The sequence below is a fragment of the Scyliorhinus torazame genome, chromosome 1 (genome assembly GCF_047496885.1).
Source record: "Scyliorhinus torazame isolate Kashiwa2021f chromosome 1, sScyTor2.1, whole genome shotgun sequence".
In the NCBI taxonomy this organism is placed as follows: Eukaryota; Metazoa; Chordata; class Chondrichthyes; order Carcharhiniformes; family Scyliorhinidae; genus Scyliorhinus; species Scyliorhinus torazame.
Genome location: NC_092707.1, coordinates 147095714 through 147119959, shown reverse-complemented (window position 1 = coordinate 147119959; position 24246 = coordinate 147095714). Strand labels below are relative to the sequence as shown.

Sequence of the window (24246 nt, the reverse complement as noted above, 5' to 3'; positions counted from 1 at the left end):
CGGGACCAGCGGGAACTTTAAACTTGGACTGATACAACGCAAAGGAGGAGGAAAACCCGGAAGTCGACAGCTCTGACCGGCTCAAAGGGGGCGGGACCAGCGGGAACTTTAAACCTTACCTTTTCAATGCAAAAGGGGCTGGCCGAACACAGGACAAAGCCTGGTAAAACAATATAAAAGGGGCTGTGTTTCGATTGAGGGTCTCTTGGCTCGACCTCTCCACCTTTGACTTGACCTCTGCAGCCTGTGACTGTAAGTACCCTGCAGCAGCTTGCGAAACTCCCTTGACCTTGATAGTGGTTGAGGCTTTGGGGAAGGGGACTTGATTTGTGTTTTGTGCTATTGCTAAAACTGTGTAACCATAAGATTTTTCGTTGTGTCCGTTATAGTACTTTCTGAATAGACTTAGTTTGTGTTAGAGTTTAAGATTTTATTATATTTTCTTCTGTTGATGATTTTGACCTGGGTTTTGCAATAAACCTTGATTTGCTGATAATTGGAGTCGTTTAAATTCTTCAATCTCTCACCAGCGATCTCTGACCAAGTCATTGTTAAAATATTCCTCACCTTAATTCCGGGTTCAAGAATCAAGGGTCATCTTGAGCGATTCACTCAGGACAGGCTGCTGGTTAGGTAATAAACAGCAGTGTCCTATTCTCTCTCTTGGGAAAGCTACTCCAGCGAAGTAGGAACCGGGTGGGTGTTGCACCACCGGCAAGAGAGAGAATCACCTGGGTATTGGTAGGGGTCTGGAGATCTGTGTGATATAAGCCTCAGGCTGCCGGTTAGGGATAAACGGCAGGCTTGATTCAGTGGTCTCTTCAGTGGAAGTGTCCCAGTGCGGCATCCCCTGGCCTCTGAAGTTTCAGTGCCAGCTGGAGAGAGACACACACAGATACTCAAACCCCAGATATCGGCCCAGTAGTGGAGTAGCAGAGATGGCACCCTCTACAGTAGGGAAGTTGTTTCCATTAGCAGGGGAGACTAGGACCCGGGGGCACAGCCTTAGAATAAAAGGGAGTCACTTTAGAACAGAGATGAGGAGAAATTTCTTCAGCCAGAGAGTGGTGGGTCTGTGGAATTCATTGCCAGAGGGCGGTGGAGGCCGGGACGTTGAGTGTCTTTAAGACAGAAGTTGATAAATTCTTGATTTCTCGAGGAATTAAGGGCTATGGAGAGAGAGCGGGTAAATGGAGTTGAAATCAGCCATGATTGAATGGTGGAGTGGACTCGATGGGCCGAATGGCCTTACTTCCGCTCCTATGTCTTATATGCTGATTAGAGTCAGAGAGGGCAATGTGTGGGCTGAGGATAGTCAGAGCTTGTTGGATGACACCATGCTGAGATTTGATAATGAAGATGAGTTGCCCGGGGCAATGAAAACACTGAAGCACATGGGGGATGAGGGGCTGGCGCATGGAGACATTTGAAACAAATGAACAGTGATACAAACAATTCCACTGGTTGTTGACGTCTGTATCTTGCTGGCAGTGGGGTAGTGTGAAAGACTGAGTGCGGACAAAATGGTTAAAGGGCATCAATTTTAAATGGAATATTAAATGTGATGCAGCCAAGTGATTACCAATCAGAATACAGCAGATCAATCAAAATGAGTGAAAAACTGATTTTAGGAAAAAGGAGGTTTCTCTTTTTTTTTTTAAAAAAAGTGTTTGACCACTATTTATTAAAAATCTTACATCTGCATCCACCTCGTCAACCATTCCCACTATAAATTCCTTGGTCCATTTATAGTGAAAGTGCCCATGTAAATAGTCATGCTGTAATTACACCTTCCATGGGCAGCACGGTGGTGCAGTGGTAGCACTGCTGCCTCATGGCGCCAAAGTCCCAGGTTCGATCCTGGCTCTGAGTCACTGTCCTTGTGGAGTTTGCACATCCTCCCCATGTTTGCGTGGGTTTCGCCCCCACAACCCAAAGATGTGCAGGCTAGGTGGATTGGCCACGCTAAATTGCCCCTTAATTGGAAAAAATGAGTTGCGTATTCCAAATTTGTAACAAAAAAATATAATTACACCTTCCCATGGGCCTCCATTGTACTTTTCCCAATTTCTTGAGACTGTTCCACTATTGGCAAACCTTCCAGATTAGTTTCTGCTACATTCACTGGAAGTGAATTCACAGCAGTGTCCAGTTTATACATGGCTCTCAATTGAAAGCACAAAACAGAAACATCACTTCATGTAAAACACTTAAAAACTTAAGTGAATTTAAAAACCCTACAGAAACAGAATTGGCAGATGGGGAAAGCTGAAATTTGTCACACGTTGTCCCACACAGTTTACAGCACAGATGGGTTCATGTACCAGCAGGAAGGGCTTCAAAGGGTTAACTTACCAGAAGAAAGAGGCCTCAATGGGTTAATGCACCAGAGGAAAGGGGGCCTCAATGGGTTAATGCACCAGAAGGAATGGTTTTGATGGGCAGAGTGGCTCACTATAGGTTTACAGCACCACCTGTCTGCACAGTGAGGCAGCACCAGACTCACAGTTTCACAATACACCGTGAACCACAGGGCTCTTCTTTTTCTTCTTTTAAAATTTTTTTTAGAGTACTCAATCATTTTTTCCAAGGGGCAATTTAGCGTGGCCAATCCACCTACCCTGCATATCTTTGGGTTGTGGGGGCGAAACCCATGCAAACACGGGGATAATGTGCAAACTCCACACGGTCAGTGATCCAGAGTCGGGATCGAACCTGGGACCTCGGCGCTTTGAGGCAGTAGTGTTAACCACTGCGCCACCGTGCTGCCCCACAGGGCTCTTCTGCCCTCCCAGGATCAATTCACAGCTTCCTGCCAAACTAAACTTTCCAACCACCATCTGGGGATTTATCCCAAGGGCCAGTCTGGACAGTGTGGCTAATAATAATAATAATTGCTTGTTGTCACAAGTAGGCTTCAATTAAGTTACTGTGAAAAGCCCTTAGTCGCCACATTCTGGCGCCTGTTCGGGGAGGCCTATACGGGAATTGAACCCGCGCTGCTGGCCTTGTTCTGCATTACAGGTCAGCTGTTTAGCCCACTGTGCTAAACCAGCCCCTATACAGGATATTGAACTATGTAGGACATCACAGCGGATCCCAAACCTGTCCTCACCATATTAAAGAGGGCAAGGTGGAGTGGGAGGGTGACTGCAGAGCAGCTTGAAGCACGTGGTGTTCCTCTCAAGTTGGGATTAATAGCCTCCAGTTGGAAGATGAACCCTTCTCCTGGTCTGTGGTGTTCACAGAGTTGCTGACTCCAGTCAGTCTAAGACACCACTCAGTATCCTGGCAGTGCAGTTCCAAAGACAGTGGTCCCATGGGTGCAGCTCACACCCAGTATATGCTGAGGCCTCACAGCTGGTCTGTAATGGAACACTTACGACGATGGAATTCTTTATCAGATGACCTCATCCAGATCTTCGCCTTAATGGAGACTGAGGGGGGAAAACAAGATGGGGTGTCAGTGGGGATCGAAAAGAGGTTTGAGGCCGGAGGGGGGTCTCGGGGATTGAAGAAATGTTTAGATTGCCGATGAGATTCCAATTTTTGCTTTAATATAAAAGACAACTTATTAAAATCAATGTTTCTCACCACAATTCACTGTCTGGTTCAGTGATGCGACACAATGTACAAAATATGCAAAGTAACTGTACAACCTCCACCCCCCCCATACACCAATCCTCCCAGCATCGAGACGACACCCAACCTGGAGAGCAAACCTGTGACCAGTTCCTTCTTTACAGCAGCTTGTGTCTTGCTGGCACCCAATGGACTGTGATAACCCCCCGCACCCACATTGCTGATCTTCAGTACTGAGCTTGGGCTCCTCATCTGCAGTGGGGCAGGGGTGTGGAGCAGAGTGGAGGAAGATTGGACACGCCCAGGCTAACAGCACCATACTCGGATATTGGAGACTGAACTCAGAACCAGAGCAAATCCCCGGGTACAGGGAGGGGGGAAATAGCTTCACAGTGAACAAGATTCAACTGCACACTTTCTGCCAGACCTCGAGTGTCCGGCCACTTAGTGACCATTCCAGACCCCCATCCCCCAACTCCCAGTCCAGTTCTTAATATGGGAGGGCCCGCTCTCCGACCTTAGAGGTAGACTTTGAGCAGCGGCGCTCCCGATGAATCAGTCTCTGTATCCTGAAGAGAATCGTCTTTTCCCGAATCTGGAGAGAGAAAAAACAGGATCTCAATGGGGTTCTATGCCCTGGGGTTGAGTTGGGGAGGAGGGTCAAGCCCGCAGGATTCGAACAAAAATCATGGGGTCACATTGAATCAGGAGCAACAGCTCGGAGCAGTGAGAAGAGAGATTATCTGGGGGTAGGTTGGAATGTGGGGTTGAGGTTATAATCAGGTCAGCCATGACTTTATTGAACAGGGATCAAGATGGAGCGGTACCCATCTGCGATGATTTTCACGGTGTCAGAGCATCCAGTGCTCTGGACAGGGAAGGGAGCGGACGCCCTGGTCTTCACCTCACTGATCGCCATGTGGACAGAAGCCAGAAGCACCACCCAGGGCCTCGGAGTGGCTCTCAGACCTGGCCGAGTTCCCGAAACTAGAAGAAAATGAAATTTTTGATCGGGGGTCGGAGGATAAATTCCTCAGCCCATGGAAGAAATTCACAAATCTCTTTGAAGACCTGTTCGCAGCCAGCAACTAACTAGGTGTGCGGGGGAAGAGACAGGAAGGGGGGGGGGGACTTAAAAGTACAGGTGGTGGGCAGGGAATACCACCAGGTTGAAAGGGAGCTCACACACTTCAGATGAGAGAAGGGGATGAAATATGTTAGCCAGACGGGACATGGAAATTCAAACCGAATATGAATGAAGCTAAGAGTTCTGGCGTGGATTGTAAATACGGATGTAAATCAGAAAATGCGGGCACGGGAACCTTTGTCACAGGAAAAGTGACAACTGGTTGTACAAACTTTTATGAAGTAGTTGTTGCTTTGTATTTTAATTTGTGTGTTTTGCCAACGTCTGTGTTTCTTGTTGTGTGCAAGTCTTGATAGGCAGCATGGTGGCGCAATGGTTAGCACTGCTGCCTCATGGCACCGAGGCCCTGGGTTTGATCTCGGCCCTGGCCCCGGGTCACTTTCCGTGTGGAGTTTGCACATTCTCCCCGTGTCTGCGTGGGTCTCACCCCCACAACCCAAAGATGTGCAGCGTAAGTAGACTGGCCACTCTAAATTGCTCCTTAATTGGGAAAAAAAATTTGCTACTCTAAATTTAAAGAAAAAATGTACAAGTCTTGCTACTAAATATTAAATCCCAATAAAAATATTTTTCAAAAATGTCCTATTGAACAGCAGAGCAGGCTCAAGGGGCCGAGTGGCCTACCTCTGCTCCTAATTGGTATATTCATATGAACATGATCAGTATACAGATTGCAGGGAGTAGAGGAAATAAGAGATAAGAGCTCCACCCACTGGGGGATGGGAGGCAGAGCTAGGAGGGCATGGGCAGGGGTCTGGGGGCAGAGAGAGGAGGGGACTGAGGGCAGAGAGACGAGGGGACTGAGGGCAGAGAGAGGAGGGGGACTGAGGGCAGAGAGTGGAGGGGACTGAGGGCAGAGAGAGGAGGGGACTGAGGGCAGAGGAGGAGGGGTCTGAGGGCAGAGAGAGGAGGGGACTGAGGGCAGAGAGAGGAGGGGACTGAGGGCAGAGAGAGGAGGGGACTGAGGGCAGAGAGAGGAGGGGACTGAGGGCAGAGAGAGGAGGGGACTGAGGGCAGAGAGAGGAGGGGACTGAGGGCAGAGAGAGGAGGGGACTGAGGGCAGAGAGAGGAGGGGACTGAGGGCAGAGAGAGGAGGGGACTGAGGGCAGAGAGAGGAGGGGACTGAGGGCAGAGAGAGGAGGGGACTGAGGGACTGAGGGCAGAGAGAGGAGGGGACTGAGGGCAGAGAGAGGAGGGGTCTGAGGGCAGAGAGAGGAGGGGACTGAGGGCAGAGAGAGGAGGGGACTGAGGGCAGAGAGAGGAGGGGACTGAGGGCAGAGAGAGGAGGGGACTGAGGGCAGAGAGAGGAGGGGACTGAGGGCAGAGAGAGGAGGGGACTGAGGGCAGAGAGAGGAGGGGACTGAGGGCAGAGAGAGGAGGGGACTGAGGGCAGAGAGAGGAGGGGTCTGAGGGCAGAGAGAGGAGGGACTGAGGGCAGAGAGAGGAGGGGACTGAGGGCAGAGGGAGGAGGGGTCTGAGGGCAGAGGGAGGAGGGGTCTGAGGGCAGAGGGAGGAGGGGTCTGAGGGCAGAGGGAGGAGGGGTCTGAGGGCAGAGGGAGGAGGGGTCTGAGGGCAGAGGGAGGAGGGGTCTGAGGGCAGAGGGAGGAGGGGTCTGAGGGCAGAGAGGGGAGGGGACTGAGGGCAGAGAGGGGAGGGGACTGAGGGCAGTGAGGGGAGGGGATTGAGGGCAGAGAGGGGAGGGGACTGAGGGCAGAGGAAGGGACTGAGGGCAGAGAGGGGAGGGGACTGAGGGCAGAGAGGGGAGGGGACTGAGGGCAGAGAGGGGAGGGGACTGAGGGCAGAGAGGGGAGGGGACTGAGGGCAGAGAGGGGAGGGGACTGAGGGCAGAGAGAGGAGGGGACTGAGGGCCGAGAGAGGAGGGGACTGAGGGCAGAGAGAGGAGGGGACTGAGGGCAGAGAGAGGAGGGGACTGAGGGCAGAGGGAGGAGGGGACCGAGGGGAGAGGGAGGAGGAGACCGAGGGCAGAGGGAGGAGGGGACCGAGGGCAGAGGAGGAGGGGGCTGAGGGCAGAGGGAACCGAGGGCAGAGACACAGACATAGTGACCGAAAGAGAATAGGGACAGAAAAAGGGCAGTGTAATTATCAACACATCTTCAAAAATGAAGTGAAAACAGCTTCCCAACCACTCACTCCGGCACCAGGTATATGAATCCTGCAAACTGGACATTGATGAGCAACAGGACTCCTGACTGAAATAAGCTTGTTGAGCCCAAACCCGGGCATTTTGTAAGCGTGCAATTCAGCCTGGAGGGGTTCAGTTCCTCCACTTGCACTGTATTTGGGAATTACCTGGAGAACCCAGGCCGTGCATTTGTCTCGCTTTCAAATCGAGTGGGTCCACGACTGAAATCTCCAAATTAAGTTCTAAACAGAAACAAAATCAGAAATCACAGTATTGCAAATACAACATGATCAAGCCGAACGTCATATGACACCTCTGTCCCCAGCTACAAATAAACAGCAATCCCTGCTCAGAACCCAGGCACACAGCAACAACCAGCACACCAAGGCCCAGTTGAACTCCAGTGCATACATCCTTGGAACCCCCCCCCCCCCCAAGTAGCCACAGAACAACCCTGCCCCCCACATTGTGCTGGTGCATCACAACCCTGCCCCATCCCCCGTGCAGCTGCAGCACAATCCTCCCCTGCCCCCCTGCAACCACAGTACAACCCTGCCCACCGCCACCCCCCCTCCAGTGGTGCTGCATGTAGAGGTTTGGAACTCTCTTCCACAATTGATGCTAGATCAGTTGTTAATTTTACATCCGAGATAGATACATTTTTGGCAAGCAAAGGTATTAAGGGCCAAAGGCCAGATACATGGAATTAGGTCACTGATCAGCAATGATCTCATTGAATGGAGATGCAGGCTCGAGGGGCTGAACGGCCAGCCCGATGTCCCTCTGTTCTTTGCATCCCTGCCCTCTCCCAGTTCAGCTGCAGCACATTGCTTCCCACCCAATGCATCCCTTCCCCGTCCCACCAGTGTACCTGAGGGCACCTCTGCACCCCCAGTGCAGCACCTGCACATTCCAGCCCCCCCAGTGTAGCTCCAGCACAATCCTGTCCTCCTGCATTGCTCCAGTGCCTCCTTGCCCCCCCCCCCCCCCCCAGTGCAGCTCCAGTGCATCCCTGACCAGTGCAGTATTCCATCCTCCCAGAATTGCTCCAGCACATCGGAGCCCCTCTCAGCCCCCCCACCCCCCCGTGCAGCTCCAGTACATCCCTCCCCAGCACAGCTATCTCACCTTCACTGGGTAAAGTGGTCTCTGTTTGAGGTCTGGGGTCAGCAGAGGTCAGAGTGACCAATCTTTCCTCACTGGGCGCTTCCTGCAACCGTTTCTTATTTTTCTTAGATTTCCGGGTGCTGATCCGGACGATTCCGGTCACTATCCGGCACTCAGCATCTTTCTCATTGATTTTGTAGTCCTTAGTGATGCTGTCAATGAGTTCACTGATCTCACTGCTTTTGCTGATGAAGATGGTGTCAGAGGTGCACTGGGCCAACATGTCGATCTGGTGGATGCTGAACAGCTCCAGCAGCTTCTTGTTGATGTACTCATCCAGCTCCGCACTCGACATCGACACGTTGAGCTCGTTATTCTCCAGATCCTCCTCCAGGAAGGAGGGGAACTCGTCAGAGATGCGCTTGTGGGAGATGGGCGAGATGCTGCAGGGGCTCTCCGACCTCTGGGAGTGCAGGTACGTGTCCTTGCGGCATGAGTCTGTGGACAGACTCTGGCTGTTGTTCTTCCAGATCACCTGCTGCCCTCGCAATTTGACATCGTAGTAATTGAAACTGTTGCCGGCCAGGTTAGCCTTCTTCCTGGGGCTGGGTTCCAAGTTCAGGGCGATCCCCAGTGTTGGGTTTTCAACGTATCGGATGGTGCTATTCTCAAAGTCCTTGGTGCCTGCAGGTGGCTCTGTGGTCCCGGTGCATGGATTATAAACCCCAGAATCAGGCGGACACACCCCACAGGTCATCACACAGCAGAAAACCGCTTTCACTGTCTGCCAGCTCACACAAGTCCCCAGGCCGCACGACTCGCACACACTCGCGTCCTCAACGTTCTCAGCGGAGCCCGGGATGAACCCAATGTTTTCCGAGTTATTCCCATTGGAGTCCCTGGGATCTGCTTTGCACTGGTGGCTCCTCGCCAGCGCTTTGCCTTCCTTCCTTTCCACCCTCCTGCTGCCCGACGCCGAGCCCTCGTAAACCTCCAGGCTGAGCGAGTCCACGGAGGCGGGCGGCAGGGCCGGAGGAGTCACACGCCTGGGCTTGGCCGCAGGCTGGGCAGCCGGCCGCAAGTCTGCCTTCCACCGAGCTCCTTGCATGGCTTGGATTGAAGGACCTGCATAGAACAGAGAATTTTATAATAATAATCTTTATAATAATCTTTATTAATGCCACAAGTAGGCTTACATTAACACTGCAATGAAGTTACTATGACAAGCCACTAGTCGCCACATTTCGGCGCCTGTTTGGGTACACTGAGGGAGAATTGAGAATGTCCAAATTACCCAACAGCATGTCTTTCGGGACTTGAGGAAACCGAAGCACCCGGAGGAAACCCACGCAGACACAGGGAGAATGTATAGACTCCGCAGAGTGACCCAGCCGGGAATCAAACCTGGACACTGGAGCTGTGAAGCAACAGTGCTAACCACTGTGTTTTACTCAACCCACATGGCTATGGAGCCCAACACGTGCACATTCGCAGGGACTGAAACCAGGAAAATTACCAAAGGGCGGGCAAACAACATGTGGGTGTGCGGTTGTGAGAATTGCAGAACTCTGGGCATCAGGTTTGGGGAAAGGGGGCAAGAGCAGCAGCGGAGGTGATGGGTAGGCGCCATTGGTGTGGGGAGGTGAAAGGCATTTTGAAAATCCTGCTGCACACAGTCACATGACGGGCCAAATGGCCTACTTAGAACATAGAACAATACAGCGCAGTACAGACCCTTCGGCCCACGATGTTGCACCAAAACAAAAGCCATCTAACCTACACTATGCCATTAATAGAACATTAATAGAACATACTTCTGCTCCTATGTCTAGTGGTTCATTCCGAACATGACATGCAGGAGCCAGGCAGGAGTTGCAGGATGGGATGACTGGGGCCACACCAAGTCAGATTAAGAGGTGCTTCTGATTTTAATCAACTCCCCCTACCACTGCAAGGCCACTTATTAAAATGACATCCTTAAAGTAACAGACCCATGAAGTAACAGAAAAAGTAGACAAGGGTAATGCAGCAGACGTGATAATTGGCCCAGAGCTTCTGACCTCGGGAAGTGGTACCCAGGAGGTACCCCAGAAGCAGCGCTGGGGGTCATCCCCACACCCAGCCCCCCCAAAGTCTCCACGTAAGGAGAGCATAGGCAGTTCAAACTTTGGACAGACAATTAATGACACTGGGAACAGAACCATCCAAGTCTGTTTCAAATCAGAGACTTTGCATAGTTCCGACTGTCTTTGTTGAATAGTTACCCAGGAAAAGTTAAAAGAATTACAACACTTCTAACCCTGGATAGCTATTCTACTGACCTCTTGGATCCCCAACTATCCCCACCCCTAGACTACACTGCCCCCACCCCGACCACCTCCCCAAACAACCAGCCCATCCAAACAACCCTACCCCTGACCCATCTTATTGCCCTCCCCCAACCCATCCAAACTTTTCCCTGACCCATCTTAACTTCCCTTCCTTGAACCAAGAGACCATAAGACAGTGGTGGGAAACCTGTGGCCCAGGGGCCCATCTGGGTACTGACTGTGGACCATGAGTCATTTTGTTGCCCATTGCCCACATGCAACATTGCCACATTCCGCTGATTTCCGTCCGTGTAGTTTTTTTCCTGCCTGTATAACTGAAGTTATACACACATAAAGCAATGGCAAGTGACGCGAGGTGCATGCTGATTGCTCACACTGACTATGCGAGCCGTGCGCTCCAAGGTGTAAATGTTTCTTTCATTTTTAAACACTTGAAGTTGATAACAGTTCTATTAATATATGAATGAAAAAGCACCTTTGATAACTAGTTATGAAATATTCAACGTGTATTAAATGTATTTAAACTTATTCATGGGGTTATGGTTAGTGAACAAGCCTGGTTTCAATTTTGCAGCCCACGGAGATGAAGGAGGGTCACTCATGCGATCCACTCACCAGCATAGGTTGCCCTTCAGTGCCATATGTCGGAGCAGAAGTAGGCCATTTGGTCCATCGAGTTTGCTCCGCTATTCAATGAGATCATGACTGATCTGATGATACTCCTCAAGTCACTTTCACACCTTATGCCCATAACTCTAGATTCCCTTACTGATTAAAAATCTGTCTAACCTCTTCAGCACTCGTGGTAAATAATTTCACAGATTCACGACACTCAGAAGAAATTCCCTCTTCATTTAATCTTAAATGGACCACACCTTACAATGAGATTATGCCCTCTGGTCCTAGACTCTCTCACAAGAGGAAACAGCCTCCCAGCATCTACTCTGTCAAGCCCAGAGACTCCTATATGTCTCGATAAGGTCACCTCGCATTCTTCGAAACTTTAATGTGTACAGGCTCAGTCTACTCAAACTCTCCTCATAAGAAAATCCTTCCATACCCGGCATCAGCCTAGTAAACCGTCTCTAGACTGCCTCTAATGCCAGTATATCTTCCCTTAGATAAGGGGACCAAAACTGTTCACAGCATTCCAGTTGTGGTCTAATTAGTGCCTTGTATTTGCCTATTTTTATATTCCATTCCCTTTGAAATAAAGTACAGTAAGAAGTCTTACAACACCAGGTTAAAGTCCAAAAGGTTTGTTTCGATGTCACTAGCTTTCGGAGCACTGCTCCTTCCTCAGGTGAATGAAGAGGTAGGTTCCAGAAACATATATATAGACAAACTCTGGATCTGTAAACACTTAATTAACTGCAAATGCTCGCATTCTAAGCATTGTCTTGCACCTTTGAATTTGTCTATATACATGTTTCTGGAACATACCTCTTCATTCACCGGAGGAAGGAGCAGCGCTCCGAAAGCTAGTGTTTGAAAGAAACCTGTTGGACTTTAACCTGGCGTTGTAAGACTTCTTACTGTGCTCACCCCAGTCCAACGCCGGCATCTCCACATCTTTGAAAGAAAGGCCAACGTACCATTTGCCTTCCCTATTACCTGCTGAACTTGCATGCTAGTTGTGGTAGTATGTATTGGGGGTCATGTGGGACTGGAAGCCCTAATGTCATTGGCTGACAGATCCCGGGTCCTGGTTGGCCGTTGACCTCATACTCCGCCCTGAAGGCGAAGTATAAGAAGCCGGTGCCTTCCCCCGCATGCCAGTTTACTATCGGGCTGCTGGGGAACAGACACGCTTAATAAAGCCTCATCGACTTCTCTCTGTTTGTCTCACGGAGTCTTTGTGCGCCACACTAGTCTTTTGAGATTCATGTACAAAGACTCTCAAATCCACATGCTCCAACTTTCTGCATTCTTTCTCCATTTAAGTAATATTCAGTTTATTTATTCTTCATATTAAAGTGCATATCTCCACATTTTCCTACATTATATTCCATGTGGCAAGTCTTTGCCCACTCACTTAACCTGTCCACTTGGGAGCTTGGGAGTTGAGGTAAGTACAGGAGCTTGGAGGAGGGCGGGAGGTTGGAGAGGGGGATGGGGGCGGTAGTGCTGTGCTTTGTTTTCTTAACTTTGTCCACACATCAGTGGGGGCAGAGCAGACAAAGGCCGGAGAGCGGGGAGATACGTTGCAGCAGTCCTATAACAGAGTGAATACACTCATAGAACATAGAAAAATACGGCACAGAACAGGCCCTTCGGCCCACGATGTTGTGCCGAACCTTTGTCCGAGATTAATCATAGATTATCACAGAATTTACAGTGCAGAAGGAAGCCATTCAGCCCAGCGAGTCTGCACCAGCTCTTGAAAAGAGCACCCTACCCAAGGTCAACACCTCCACCCTACCCCGTAACCCCACCCAACACTAAGGGCAATTTTGGACATTCAGGGCAATTTATCAGGGCCAATCCACCTAACCTGCACATCTTTGGACTGTGGGAGGAAACCGGAACACCCGGAGAAAACCCATGCACACACGGGGAGGATGTGCAGACTCCGCACAGACAGTGACCCAAGCCGGAATCGAACCTGGGACCCTGGAGCTGTGAAGCAATTGTGCTATCCACAATGGTACCGTGCTGCCCTTAAGAACAAATTAATCTAGCACGGTAGCATTGTGGATAGCATAATTGTTTCACAGCTCCAGGGTCCCAGGTTCGATTCCGGCTTGGGTCACTGTCTGTGTGGAGTCTGCACATCCTCCCCGTGTGTGTGTGGGTTTCCTCCGGGTGCTCCGGTTTCCTCCCACATTCCAAAGATGTGCAGGTTAGGTAGATTGGCCATGATAAATTGCCCTTAGTGTCCAAAATTGCCCTTAGTGTTGTGTGGGGTTACTGGGTTATGGGGATAGGGTGGAGGTGTTGACCTTGGGTAGGGTGCTCTTTCCAAGAGCTGGTGCAGACTCGATGGGCCGAATGGCCTCCTTCTGCACAGTAAATTCTATGATATCATTCTACCCTAATCCATGTACCTATCCAATAGCTGCTTGAAGGTTCCTAATGTTTCCGACTCAACTACTTCCACAGGCAGTGCATTCCATGCACCCACTACTCTCTGGGTAAAGAACCTACCTCTGACATCCCCCCTATATCTTCCACCATTCACCTTAAATTTATGTCCCCTTGTAATGGTTTGTTCCACTCGGGGAAAAAGTATCTGACTGTCTACTCTATCTATTCCCCTGATCATCTTATAAACCTTTATCAAGTTGCCCCTCATCCTTCTCCGTTCTAATGAGAAAAGGCCTAGAACCCTCAAACTTTCCTCAGAAGACCTACTCTCCATTCCAGGCAATATCCTGGTAAATCTCCTTTGCACCTTTTCCAAAGCTTCCACATCCTTTCTAAAATGAGGCGACCAGAACTGTACACAGTACTCCAAATGTGGCCGTACCAAGGTTTTGTACAGCTGCATCATCACCTCACGGCTCTTAAATTCAATCCCTCTGTTAATGAACGCTAGCACACCATAGGCCTTCTTCACAGCTCTATCCACTTGAGTGGCAACTTTCAAAGATGTATGAACATAGACCCCAAGATCTCGCTGCTCCTCCACATTGCCAAGAACCCTACCGTTAACCCTGTATTCCGCATTCATATTTGTCCTTCCGAAATGGACAACCTCACACTTTTCAGGGTTAAACTCCATCTGCCACTTCTCAGCCCAGCTCTGCATCCTATCTATGTCTCTTTGCAGCCGACAACAGCCCTCCTCACCATCCACAACTCCACCAATTTCGTATCGTCTGCAAATTTACTGACCCACCCTTCAACTCCCTCATCCAAGTCATTAATGAAAATCACAAACAGCAGAGGACCCAGAACTGATCCCTGCGGTACGCCACTGGTAACTGGGATCCAGGCTGAATATTTGCCATCCACAATCACTCTCTAACTTCTATCGGTTAGCCAGTTCGTTATCCAACTGGCCAAATTTCCCACTATCCCATGCCTCCTTACTTTCTGCATAAGCCTACCATGGGGAACCTTACTAAAATCCATGTACACTACATCCACTGCTTTACCTTCATCCACATGCTTAGTCACCTCCTCAAAGTATTCAATAAGACTTGTAAGGCAAGACCTACCCCTCACAAATTGGTGCTGACTATCCCTAATCAAGCAATGTCTTTCCAGATGCTCAGAAATCCTATCCCTCAGTACCCTTTCCATTACTTTGCCTACCACCGAAGTAAGACTAACTGGCCTGTAATTCCCAGGGTTATCCCTATTCCCTTTTTTGAACAGGGGCACGACATTCGCCACTCTCCAATCCCCTGGTACCACCCCTGTTGACAGTGAGGACGAAAAGATCATTGCCAACGGCTCTGTCATTTCATCTCTTGCTTCCCACAGAATCCTTGGATATATCCCGTCAGGCCCGGGGGACTTGTCTATCCTCAAGTTTTTCAAAATGCCCAACACATCTTCCTTCCTAACAAGTATTTCCTCGAGCTTACCAGTCTGTTTCACACTGTCCTCTCCAACAATATGGCCCCTCTCATTTGTAAATATTGAAGAAAATACCACTCGTGTGGTATCACAGGTTAAGTGATTGTTAGGTGAGTATTTCCAACTTCTACCTTTTCTAAATTGTTTTGAGATTGAAGCTAGGTCGGAAAAATTACAGAGTGAAAACTAAAGACCAGCGGTAAAATTAGAAATAAATTGAAAATCTAATGAAATAGAAAACTGACGCAGGGCCAGGTGATGTGTTGTAGCTGCCACATGTGGGAGCTGGTGGATCCCATTATGGTTCAGAGCAACCACATCTGTAGCAAGTGTTGGTTGCTCTAGGAACTTCAGCTCAGAGTTGATGAGCTGGAGTCCAAGCTTCACACATTGCGACACATCAGGAAGGGGGAAGAGTTACCCAGATGCTGTGTTTTGGGAGGCAGCCAGATGCCTTAGATTAACACCCTTAAATTTGCTCAGTGGTCAGGGACAGGAAGATGTGACAACAAGTGAGGCAGGTAGAGGGAACCAAGAGGTAGCACTGCAGGAACCACTGTCCCTGCCCTTGTCCAACAGGTTAGAGATTCTTGCTCCCTGTGTGGATGAGAGCGAGGACCATACTGACCATAGCACAGTGGTACAGGGAGTCATTCAAGCAGGGGGGTGACAAAAGAGAAATGGAGTTGTAGTCGGGGATAGTAATAGACACTGTTCTCTGTAGCCACGATTGAGAGGCCCGAAGGCTGTATTGCCTACCTGGTGCCAGGGTTAAGGATATTTCATCTGGGCTGCAGGGAAACTTGCAGGAGGGGAAAGATCCAGTTGTCGTGGTCCACGTAAGTACCAATGATATAGGTAGAACGAGGAAAGAAGTTCTACAGAGGGAATACGAGCAGCTAGGTGTTAAATTAAACAGCAGACCCACAAAGGTAATAATCTCTGGATTACTAACTGAGCCATAAGCTAATTGGCACAGGGTCAATAAGATTGGTGTGGGAGAAATGGATTTGGGTTCATGGGACATTGGCATCAGTACTGTGGAAAGAGGGAACTGTTACATTGGGACGGGCTCCGCTTGAATCATGCTGGGACCAGTGTCCTGGCAAATCGAATAACTAAGGCTGTAGATGGGGCACTAAACTAAATAGTGGGGGAGGTTCAGTTGCATGGAAATTTAAAAAATTTAAATGCAAGATGGAGGTTAGGAGTACAGGTTAATGATGAGGCTAATTGCTACCAGATATCAAAAGAAAGGAACAGAGTATGTGAATGTCATATTACACCACGGAATTGTACAAGAGTAAGGTAAATTATTAATAGGACAAACTCAAGGGCTTTGTATCAAAATGCATATAGCATTTGGAATAAAATTAATGAATTAACAGCGCAAAGAGAGACAAGTGGGGTAGGATTTGGTGGCGATTACGAAGACATGGTTACAAAGAGACCAGGTTTGGGAGTCAAATAACCAAGGGTACTTGGTGTTTCAGAAGAATAGACAGGAAGGAAAAGAGGTAGTGTAGCTTTTTTTGTAAAGAAAGGGGGAATCAATGATGTAGTGAGAAGTGATTTTGGAACTGGAGATCAAGACATAGAATCAGTTGGGGTAGAAATAAGAAATAGCAAGGGAAAGAAGTCCCTGTGGGAGTAATCTATAGGTCCCTAATAGTAGTTCCACAGTAGGATGCAGTATAAACCAGGAAACACTCGGGGCTTGTAAGAAAGGTATCACAATAATCATGGGTGATTTTAATATGCATAGATACTGGGTTAATCAAATTGGCAAGGGTAACTTCGAGGGAGAGTTCATAGGGTGTATTAGAGATTGTTTCTTAGAGGGAGGAAGCCAGGGAAATAGGGACGGTAGTGGACGGGCCAGGGAACCGGGTTGGAGACCCGGCAGGATTGAACAGGGTATTCAAGGACTTTTACAGCAAGCTACATACCTCGGAACCCCCCACGGGGCCGGAGGGAATGAGGCGCTTCTTAGATAGGCTGACCGTCCCAAAGGCGGGCAGGGGGATGGTAGAGGGGCTGGGGGCCCCGATTAGGGCTGAAGTAGTAATGGGGGGGCCTGAAGGTCATGCAGTCGGGTAAAGCCCCGGGGCCGGACGGGTAGCCAGTGGAGTTCTACAAAAAGTTCTCGGGGATAGTGGGGCCGGTGCTGGTTAGGGTGTTTAACGAGGCGAGGGACAATGGGGTGTTACCCCCGACAATGTCGCAAGCCACCATCTCGCTGATATTAAAACGGGATAAAGATCCGGAAGCCTGTGGGTCCTATAGGCCAATTAATGTTGACGCTAAACTACTGGCCAAGATCCTGGCGTCCAGAATCGAAGACTGTGTACCGGACGTGATTGTGGAGGACCAAACGGGGTTTGTAAAGGGCAGGCAGCTGGTAGCCAACCTAAGAAGGCTGCTCAATGTGATTATGATGCACTCAGAGGGCAGAGAGGTGGAGGTAGTGGTGGCAATGGATGCCAAAAAGGCTTTTGACCGGGTGGAGTGGGACTATTTATGGGAGGTACTGGGACGGTTTGGTTTTGGGGAAGGCTTTGTGGACTGGGTTAGACTGCTATATCAGGCCTGGGGGCTAGTGTAAGGATGAACAGAGCGACATCTGAGTATTTTCGACTATACCGTGGGACAAGACAGGGATGCCCCCTCTCTCCATTGCTGTTTGCGTTGGCCATAGAACCGCTGGCAATTGCTCAGAGAGCGGCAAGGGGATGGAAGGGAATGGTCCGGGGGGGGGGGGGGGGGGGGGGGGGGGGGTGGTAGAACACAAGGTCTCGCTCTACGCGGATGACCTGCTTTTGTACATGTCGGATCCAGTGGCAGGGATGGACTGGATTATGGAAATCCTAGGGGAATTTGGCCGGTTTTCGGGGTACAAGTTGAACATGGCAAAGAGGGAGATGTTTATGGTGCAGGCGAGGGGTCAGGAGAATAGGCTGAGGGAGCTACCGTTTAGGCTGGTTGGGGAAAGTTTTAGATATTTAAGAATACAAGTGGCGTGGGACTGGGGCAGGATGCATAAATTGAACTTGTCTAGGCTGGTGGAGCAAATGAGGAGCGAATTTCGGAGATGGGATGCGCTCCCGCTGTCACTAGCGGGGAGAGTACAGACGGTGAAGATGACGATCCTCCCGAGATTCCAGTTTATTTTTCAGTGTCTCCCTATTTTCATTCCACGGTCCTTTTTTAAAAGGATCAACAAAATCATCCTGGGATTTGTTTGGGCGGGGAAGACCCCGCGGGTAAAGAGGGGGTGCTGGAGCGGAACCGTAGCGAGGGGGGGACTGGCGTTGCCGAACCTCAGCAACTACTACTGGGCGGCTAACTTAATCATGATAAGGAAATGGATGGTGGGTACGGGGTCGGTTTGGGAGCGGATGGAGGCTGCTTCTTGCAGGGGCACCAGCTTGGTAGCCCTGGTCACGGCTCCTCTGCCGCTCCTGCCGGCCAGGTACTCCACCAGTACCTAGTGGTGGCGGCTCTGTGGATTTGGGGCCAATGGAGGAAGCATGCGGGGGAAGTGGGAGTGTCGGTCTGGTCCCCAATATGCGACAACCACCGATTTGTCCGGGGGAAGATGGACAGCGGGTTTCGAGCGTGGCGGAGGTGGGAAGGATGGGCGACTTGTTCCAGGAAGGGAGCTGCGCGAGCATGAGGGCGCTGGAGGAGAAGTTCGGGCTGGCAAGGGGAAATGACTTTCGGTACTTGCAGGTGCGGGATTTAGTACGTAGACAGGTCCCGTCCTTTCCACGCCTTCCACCAAGGGGGATCCAGGACAGGGTAGTTTCCAGGGGAGAAGTAGGAGAGGGGAGAGTCTTGGATATTTATAAGGAGCTTATGGGAGCGGAGGACACAGGGACCGAGGAACTGAAACTCAGGTGGGAGGAGGCACTTGGTGGGGAGTTGGAGGGAGGCGTATGGGCAGACGCTCTGAGGAGGGTAAATGCAACCGCAACATGTGCCAGGCTCGGCCTGATTCAGTTCAAGGTAGTTCACCGGGCCCACATGACGGTGGCCCGGATGAGTAAATTCTTTGGGCTGGAGGACAAGTGTGCTAGATGTGCGGGAGGACCAGTGAACCATGTCCACATGTTCTGGGCGTGCCCAAAACTCAGGGGGTACTGGCAGGGAGTTGCGGACGTCATGTCCCAGGTACTGAAAACAAGGGTGGCGATGAGTCCAGAGGTGGCGATTTTTGGGGTGTCGGAGGACCCGGGAGTCCAGGAGGGGATAGAGGCCGATGTTGTGGCCGTTGTTTCCCTGGTAGCCCGGCGACGAATACTGTTGGCCTGGAGGGACTCAAAGCCCCCAAAGACCGAAGTATGGCTGTCGGACATGGCAAGTTTTCTCGGCTTGGAAAAAACATCAAGTTCGCCTTACGAGGATCACTATCGGGGTTCGCCTGGAGGTGGCAACCATTCATCGACTTCTTCGCGGGGAACTAATCGTCAGTGGGGGGGTGGGGGGGGGGGGGTAGAATAGTGTATAGTAGGGGGGAAGAATAGGCGGGTCTATTTGCGAGAGAGGAACTGTTATTTGCACCATGTTTTTGTAATTGATATTTGCACACTAATGTATATTGTTACTGTTTACAATGCCAAAAATACCTCAATAAAATTGTTTGTTTAAAAAAAAAAGAGATTGGTTCTTGCAATAATATGTTGTCAAACCAATCAGGGAGCAGGGTGTTTTGGATTTAGTATTGTGTAATGAGATTGTATTAATCATCTTATAGTAAAGGATCTTCTGGGGAAGAGTGATCATTGCATGCTTGAATTTCAAATTCAGTTTGAGGGTAAGAAACTTCCCACTAGTGTTCTGGTGTTAAACCAAGGTAATTATGTAGGCATGAGGACAGATTTGGCCCTAGTGGACTGGGTAGAAAGACTAAAAGGTAGGACAGTTGAGGAATAGTGGCAGATATTTAAGGAGATATTCAATTCCTCTCAAATATAAGGGAAAATGCATCCATGGCGAAGCAAGGAGGTGAAAGATAACAAAGGCAAAAACTAAGACATATCATATTGCAGTGGCAGGCTGGAGGATTGGGAAACGTAACGGCCAGAGGATTACTAAAAAGTAATAAAAAGAGTAAAAGTAAACTATGAAAGAAATTTAGTGCAAAATATAATTCAGCGGCTGGTTTAGCACAGTGGGCTAAACAACCGGCTTGTAATGCAGAACAAGGCCAGCAGCGCGGGTTCAATTCTTGTACCGGCCTCCCCGAACAAGCGCCGGAATGTGGCTACTAGGGGCTTTTCACAGTAACTTCATTGAAGCCTACTTGTGACAATAAGTGATTATTATTATTATAACAAAGGATAACAAAATATTTTGAGTATATAAAAAGAGAAAAGAGTGGCTAAAGTCAACCTTGGTCCCTTAGAGGATGAGGCTGGGGAGTTAATAATGGGGAACACAAGAGATGGCAGAGACACTAAACCAATATTTTGCCTTGGTTTTCATGGTGGAGGACATTAGAAACATCCCAATAGTAACAGGTAATGCAGAGATTGTTGAAAAGGAGGAACTTAAAACAACCACCATTACTAGGGAAAAAGTACTGAACAAGCTATTGGGATTAAAGGTAGACAAGTCCCAAGGCCCAATGGCCTACATGTTAGGGTCTTAAAGGAAGTGGCAGCAGAGATAGTAGACATTGGTTATAATATTCCAAAATTCTCTGGATTCTGGAATGGTTCCTGTGGATTGGAAAAAGTCTAATGTAACGACCCTGTTCAAAAATGGAGAAAGGCAGAAAGTGGGAAACTATAGACCAGTTAGTTTAACATCTGTCGTTGGGAAACTGTTGGAATCCATTATTAAGTAGCAACAGATTCAACATGATTTTATGAAGGGTAAATCATGTTTGACTAATTTGCCAGACTTCTTTGAAATGTAACAAGGAAAGTGGATAATGGTGGTCCTGTAGATGTAGTATATCTGGAATTCCAGAAGGCATTCGATAAGGTGCCGTACACAATTTAGGATCACATGGGTTTGGGGTAATATATCAGCTTGGACAGAGGATTGGCTAACCGACAGAAAGCAGAGAGTGGGGATAAATGGGTCTTTTTCTGCTTGGCAAGCTGTCACTAGTTGTGTGTCACAGAGTTCAGTCCTCAGCCCCAACTATTCATAAGCTGTATTAATGACTTGAATGCAGGAATAAAATGGTTATAACTAAATTTGCAGGTGACACAAAAATAGATGGGAAAGTAAGTTGCAATAAGGAAATAAAAAACTTACAAATGGATGTGGATAGGTTAGGTAAGTGGATATGTGTGAGGTTATCCATTTTGGTCAGAAGAATAAAAAGGCAACTTATTGTCTAAATGGAGAGAAACTTCAAAATGCTTCAGTGTATGGGATCTGGGTGACCTCGTGCACAAATTGCAGAAAGTCAGTGTGCAGGTGCAGCAGGTAATAAGGAAGGCAAATAGAATTTTGGCAATGAATTGGGTATTCTAAATTTATATTTAAAAAAAATATTAAATCCTTTATAATGGACTCTAACGTTTCGGAAACATTGTTTAGGGTTCTCATCCAGTATCCCAACACAAGTTGGGGTCCGGTATCCTAATACTCCCTTTTTAAATAAGGGTGTTACATTGGCAATTTTCTAATCCTCATGGACTTTTTCAGAATTTAAGGATTCTTAGAAGATTACTACCAGGGCATCCACTATCTCTGTAGCTACTTCTTTTAATATCCAAGGACCCATTCTACCCCACTTCCTCCCGACCCATTCTACTCCACTTATTAAAAAATATATATTTAGAGTACCCAATTCATTTTTTCCAATTAAGGGGCAATTAAGCGTGGCCAATCCACCTACCCTGCACATCCTTTGGGTTGTGGGGGCGAAACCCACGCAAACACGGGGAGAATGTGCAAACTCCACACGGACAGTGACCCAGAGCCACTCCACGTATCTTACACACCTACCTACTCCCTGGCTTCTCAAAGTGGCTGGGACCTTTAACCTTGTTGCTTTACAGCAGCTAGTACCTTAAAAAAGGGGCGTGGCTTCACTTCCCCCCGTTCTGCTGCCCCAGACTGCAAGGAGTCGAGAGCTGCTGCCTGCACATTTGTTACCAGGCCCAAGTCAGAAGGTTGGGCGAGAAGTGTGCAGATACCAACTAAGGTGAGTAAAACGAAGTGGAGTATCAATCCAACTGTGATTAGCACTCCTCAGACGTTCTGGCCCATTGTATTTCCATTCCCAAAAGGCTCTTGATCAGGTACTGCATAGTAGACTCATGACTAAGGTCAGAACATGCAGAGTTAGAGACTATTGGCAGAATAAATAGCAAGCTGGCTATAAAACTGGAAACAGGATTGAAGGCAGTTACTCAGACTGGCAAAAGTTGAGAAGTGGTATTTCACAGGAAGCGGTGCTCGGACCACTGTTGTTCATTATTTACAAAAATGGTTTGGACTCCGGAATCAGAAACAGAATTTCAAATTTGCGAACGACATCAAATTCTCCAGCTCCCTTTTAATAATGTGGAGTGTAATAAAGTGGGACCTAGCCAAGGCTCTGGACAAGCTTAATACCATTTTGCTACTTTTTAGTTCTATCCCTCTGGAAACGAACCTGGTGCATTGCCTGGCTATTTTCTGACTTTCTTCAATTGTGTCACCACTTTTAGTGATTTGTGCACCTGTGTGGCAAAATTCAGCTCCAACTCCGTCTACACGTTTGCTGATGACATAACTGTAGTGGGTCGGATCTAAAACAACAATTATTCAGAGTACAGGAGGGAGATAGAGAACCTACTGGCATAGTGCAGCAACATCAATCTCCCCCTCAATGTCAGCAAAACGAATCAGCTGGTCATCGACTTCAGGAAGCAAAGTGTCACTCTGCATCAATGGGGCCAAGGCGGAGGTGGTTGACAGCTTCAAATTCCTAGTTGTAAACATCACCAACAATCTGTCCTGGTCCACCCACGTCGCTGCTATGACCAAGAAAGTACAACAGCACCTATACCCGCTCAGGAAACGAAGGAAATTCAGCATGTCCACATTGATTCTGACCAATTTTTACAAATGCACCATTTTTATTGTCTTTTTTAAAAAATTTGAAGTACCCAATTCTTTTTTTCCTGGCGCAATTTAGCATGGCCAATCCACCTACCCTGCAGATCTTTGAGTTGTGGGGGTGAGACCCACGCGGACACGGGGAGAATGTGCAAACTCCACACAGACAGGGACCCGGGGCTGGGATCGAACCCGGGCCCTTGGCACTGTGAGGCAGCAGTGCTAACCACTGTGCCATTCTACATAGAAAGCATCCTATCTGGCTGCATCACAGCTTGGTATAGCAATTGCTTGACCGTAAGAAACTACAGAGTCGTAAACACAGCCCAGTCCATCACACAAACCCGCCTCCCATCCATTGACTCGGTCTGCACCTCCTGTTGCCTTGGGAAAGCGGGCAGCATAATCAAAGACCCCTCCCACCTGGGTTATTTTCCCTTCCATCCTCTTCCATAGGCCAGAAGATACAAACGTTTGAGAACACACACTAACAGGTTCAAAAGCAGCTTCTTCCTGCTATTACCAGACTCCTGAATGACCCTCTTATGGACTGAACTGATCTCTCTACACATCTTCTCTACTGTTGTAGAACTATACTCTGTATGCTTCACCCAATATCTATATTTTTACATTGTGTATTTATTGTACGTCCTATGGTTTTTTGGGTATGGGACGATCTGCCTGGACTGTCGCAGAACAATACTTTTCATTGGACCTTGGTACACGTGACAGTAAATCTAAATATGTATCAGAGATCTTTATCCCATTTAGACACTTAGTTAGCAAGGGGTATGTGGCCTCCTTACTATTACTATTTTAATGTGCCGCCTCAGAATTGACTATATTCAAGTTCATTTTCTGATAACGTGCCTATTCTGCTTGTTATTAATATCTTTGCTTATTGTCACAGTCCGCCTCTATATTAATTGCACTCCCAATTTGTCAGGCATGATTTCCCCTTCATGAAGGCATGCTGACTCTGCTTGATTATGTTATGTATTTCTAAATGGTCTGCTATTATATCCTTTAAATTGGACTCATTTCCCAATGACAGATGTTAAGCTAACTGGCATATAGGCACTGAAGAAAGTGCAAAACTATTTACAAGAATTATACCAGAACTGAGAGGTTATAGTTATCAAGGAAGAATAAACAATCTGGGGTTCATTTCTCTAGAAACAAGAAGGCCAAGAAGTGACCTGAGAGAAGTAATTAAGCCAATTGATAGGGTTGTGTAGAGACAATGTTTCCACTTGTGGGTGAGATCAAAATTAGAAGTTATAAACATGATAATCACTAATAAACTCCCTAGTGAATCATGAGAAATCTCTTTACCCAGACAA

At 48.4% G+C, this 24246-nt stretch overlaps 1 protein-coding gene across 4 annotated transcripts in view; it reads right to left on the bottom strand.

Annotated features, from left to right (window-relative positions):
* The window catches only part of kdf1a (keratinocyte differentiation factor 1a), a 92784-nt gene that overhangs the window by 24011 nt on the left and 44527 nt on the right, over positions 1 to 24246 (bottom strand). Inside the window, exons 4-7 of one of the 4 annotated variants that reach the window (XM_072500973.1) lie at positions 8001 to 9104; positions 7040 to 7114; positions 4100 to 4177; positions 2757 to 3437 (exon numbers count right to left, since the gene is read on the bottom strand). In XM_072500973.1, the coding sequence (XP_072357074.1) occupies positions 4101 to 4177; positions 7040 to 7114; positions 8001 to 9104 (1256 nt within the window). In that variant the 3' untranslated portion in view covers positions 2757 to 3437; position 4100. Of the gene's footprint in view, positions 1 to 2756; positions 3438 to 3535; positions 4178 to 7039; positions 7115 to 8000; positions 9105 to 15595; positions 15691 to 24246 lie in introns of those variants that run through there. The other 3 variants (XM_072500974.1, XM_072500972.1, XM_072500971.1) reach the window with 3 other exon arrangements.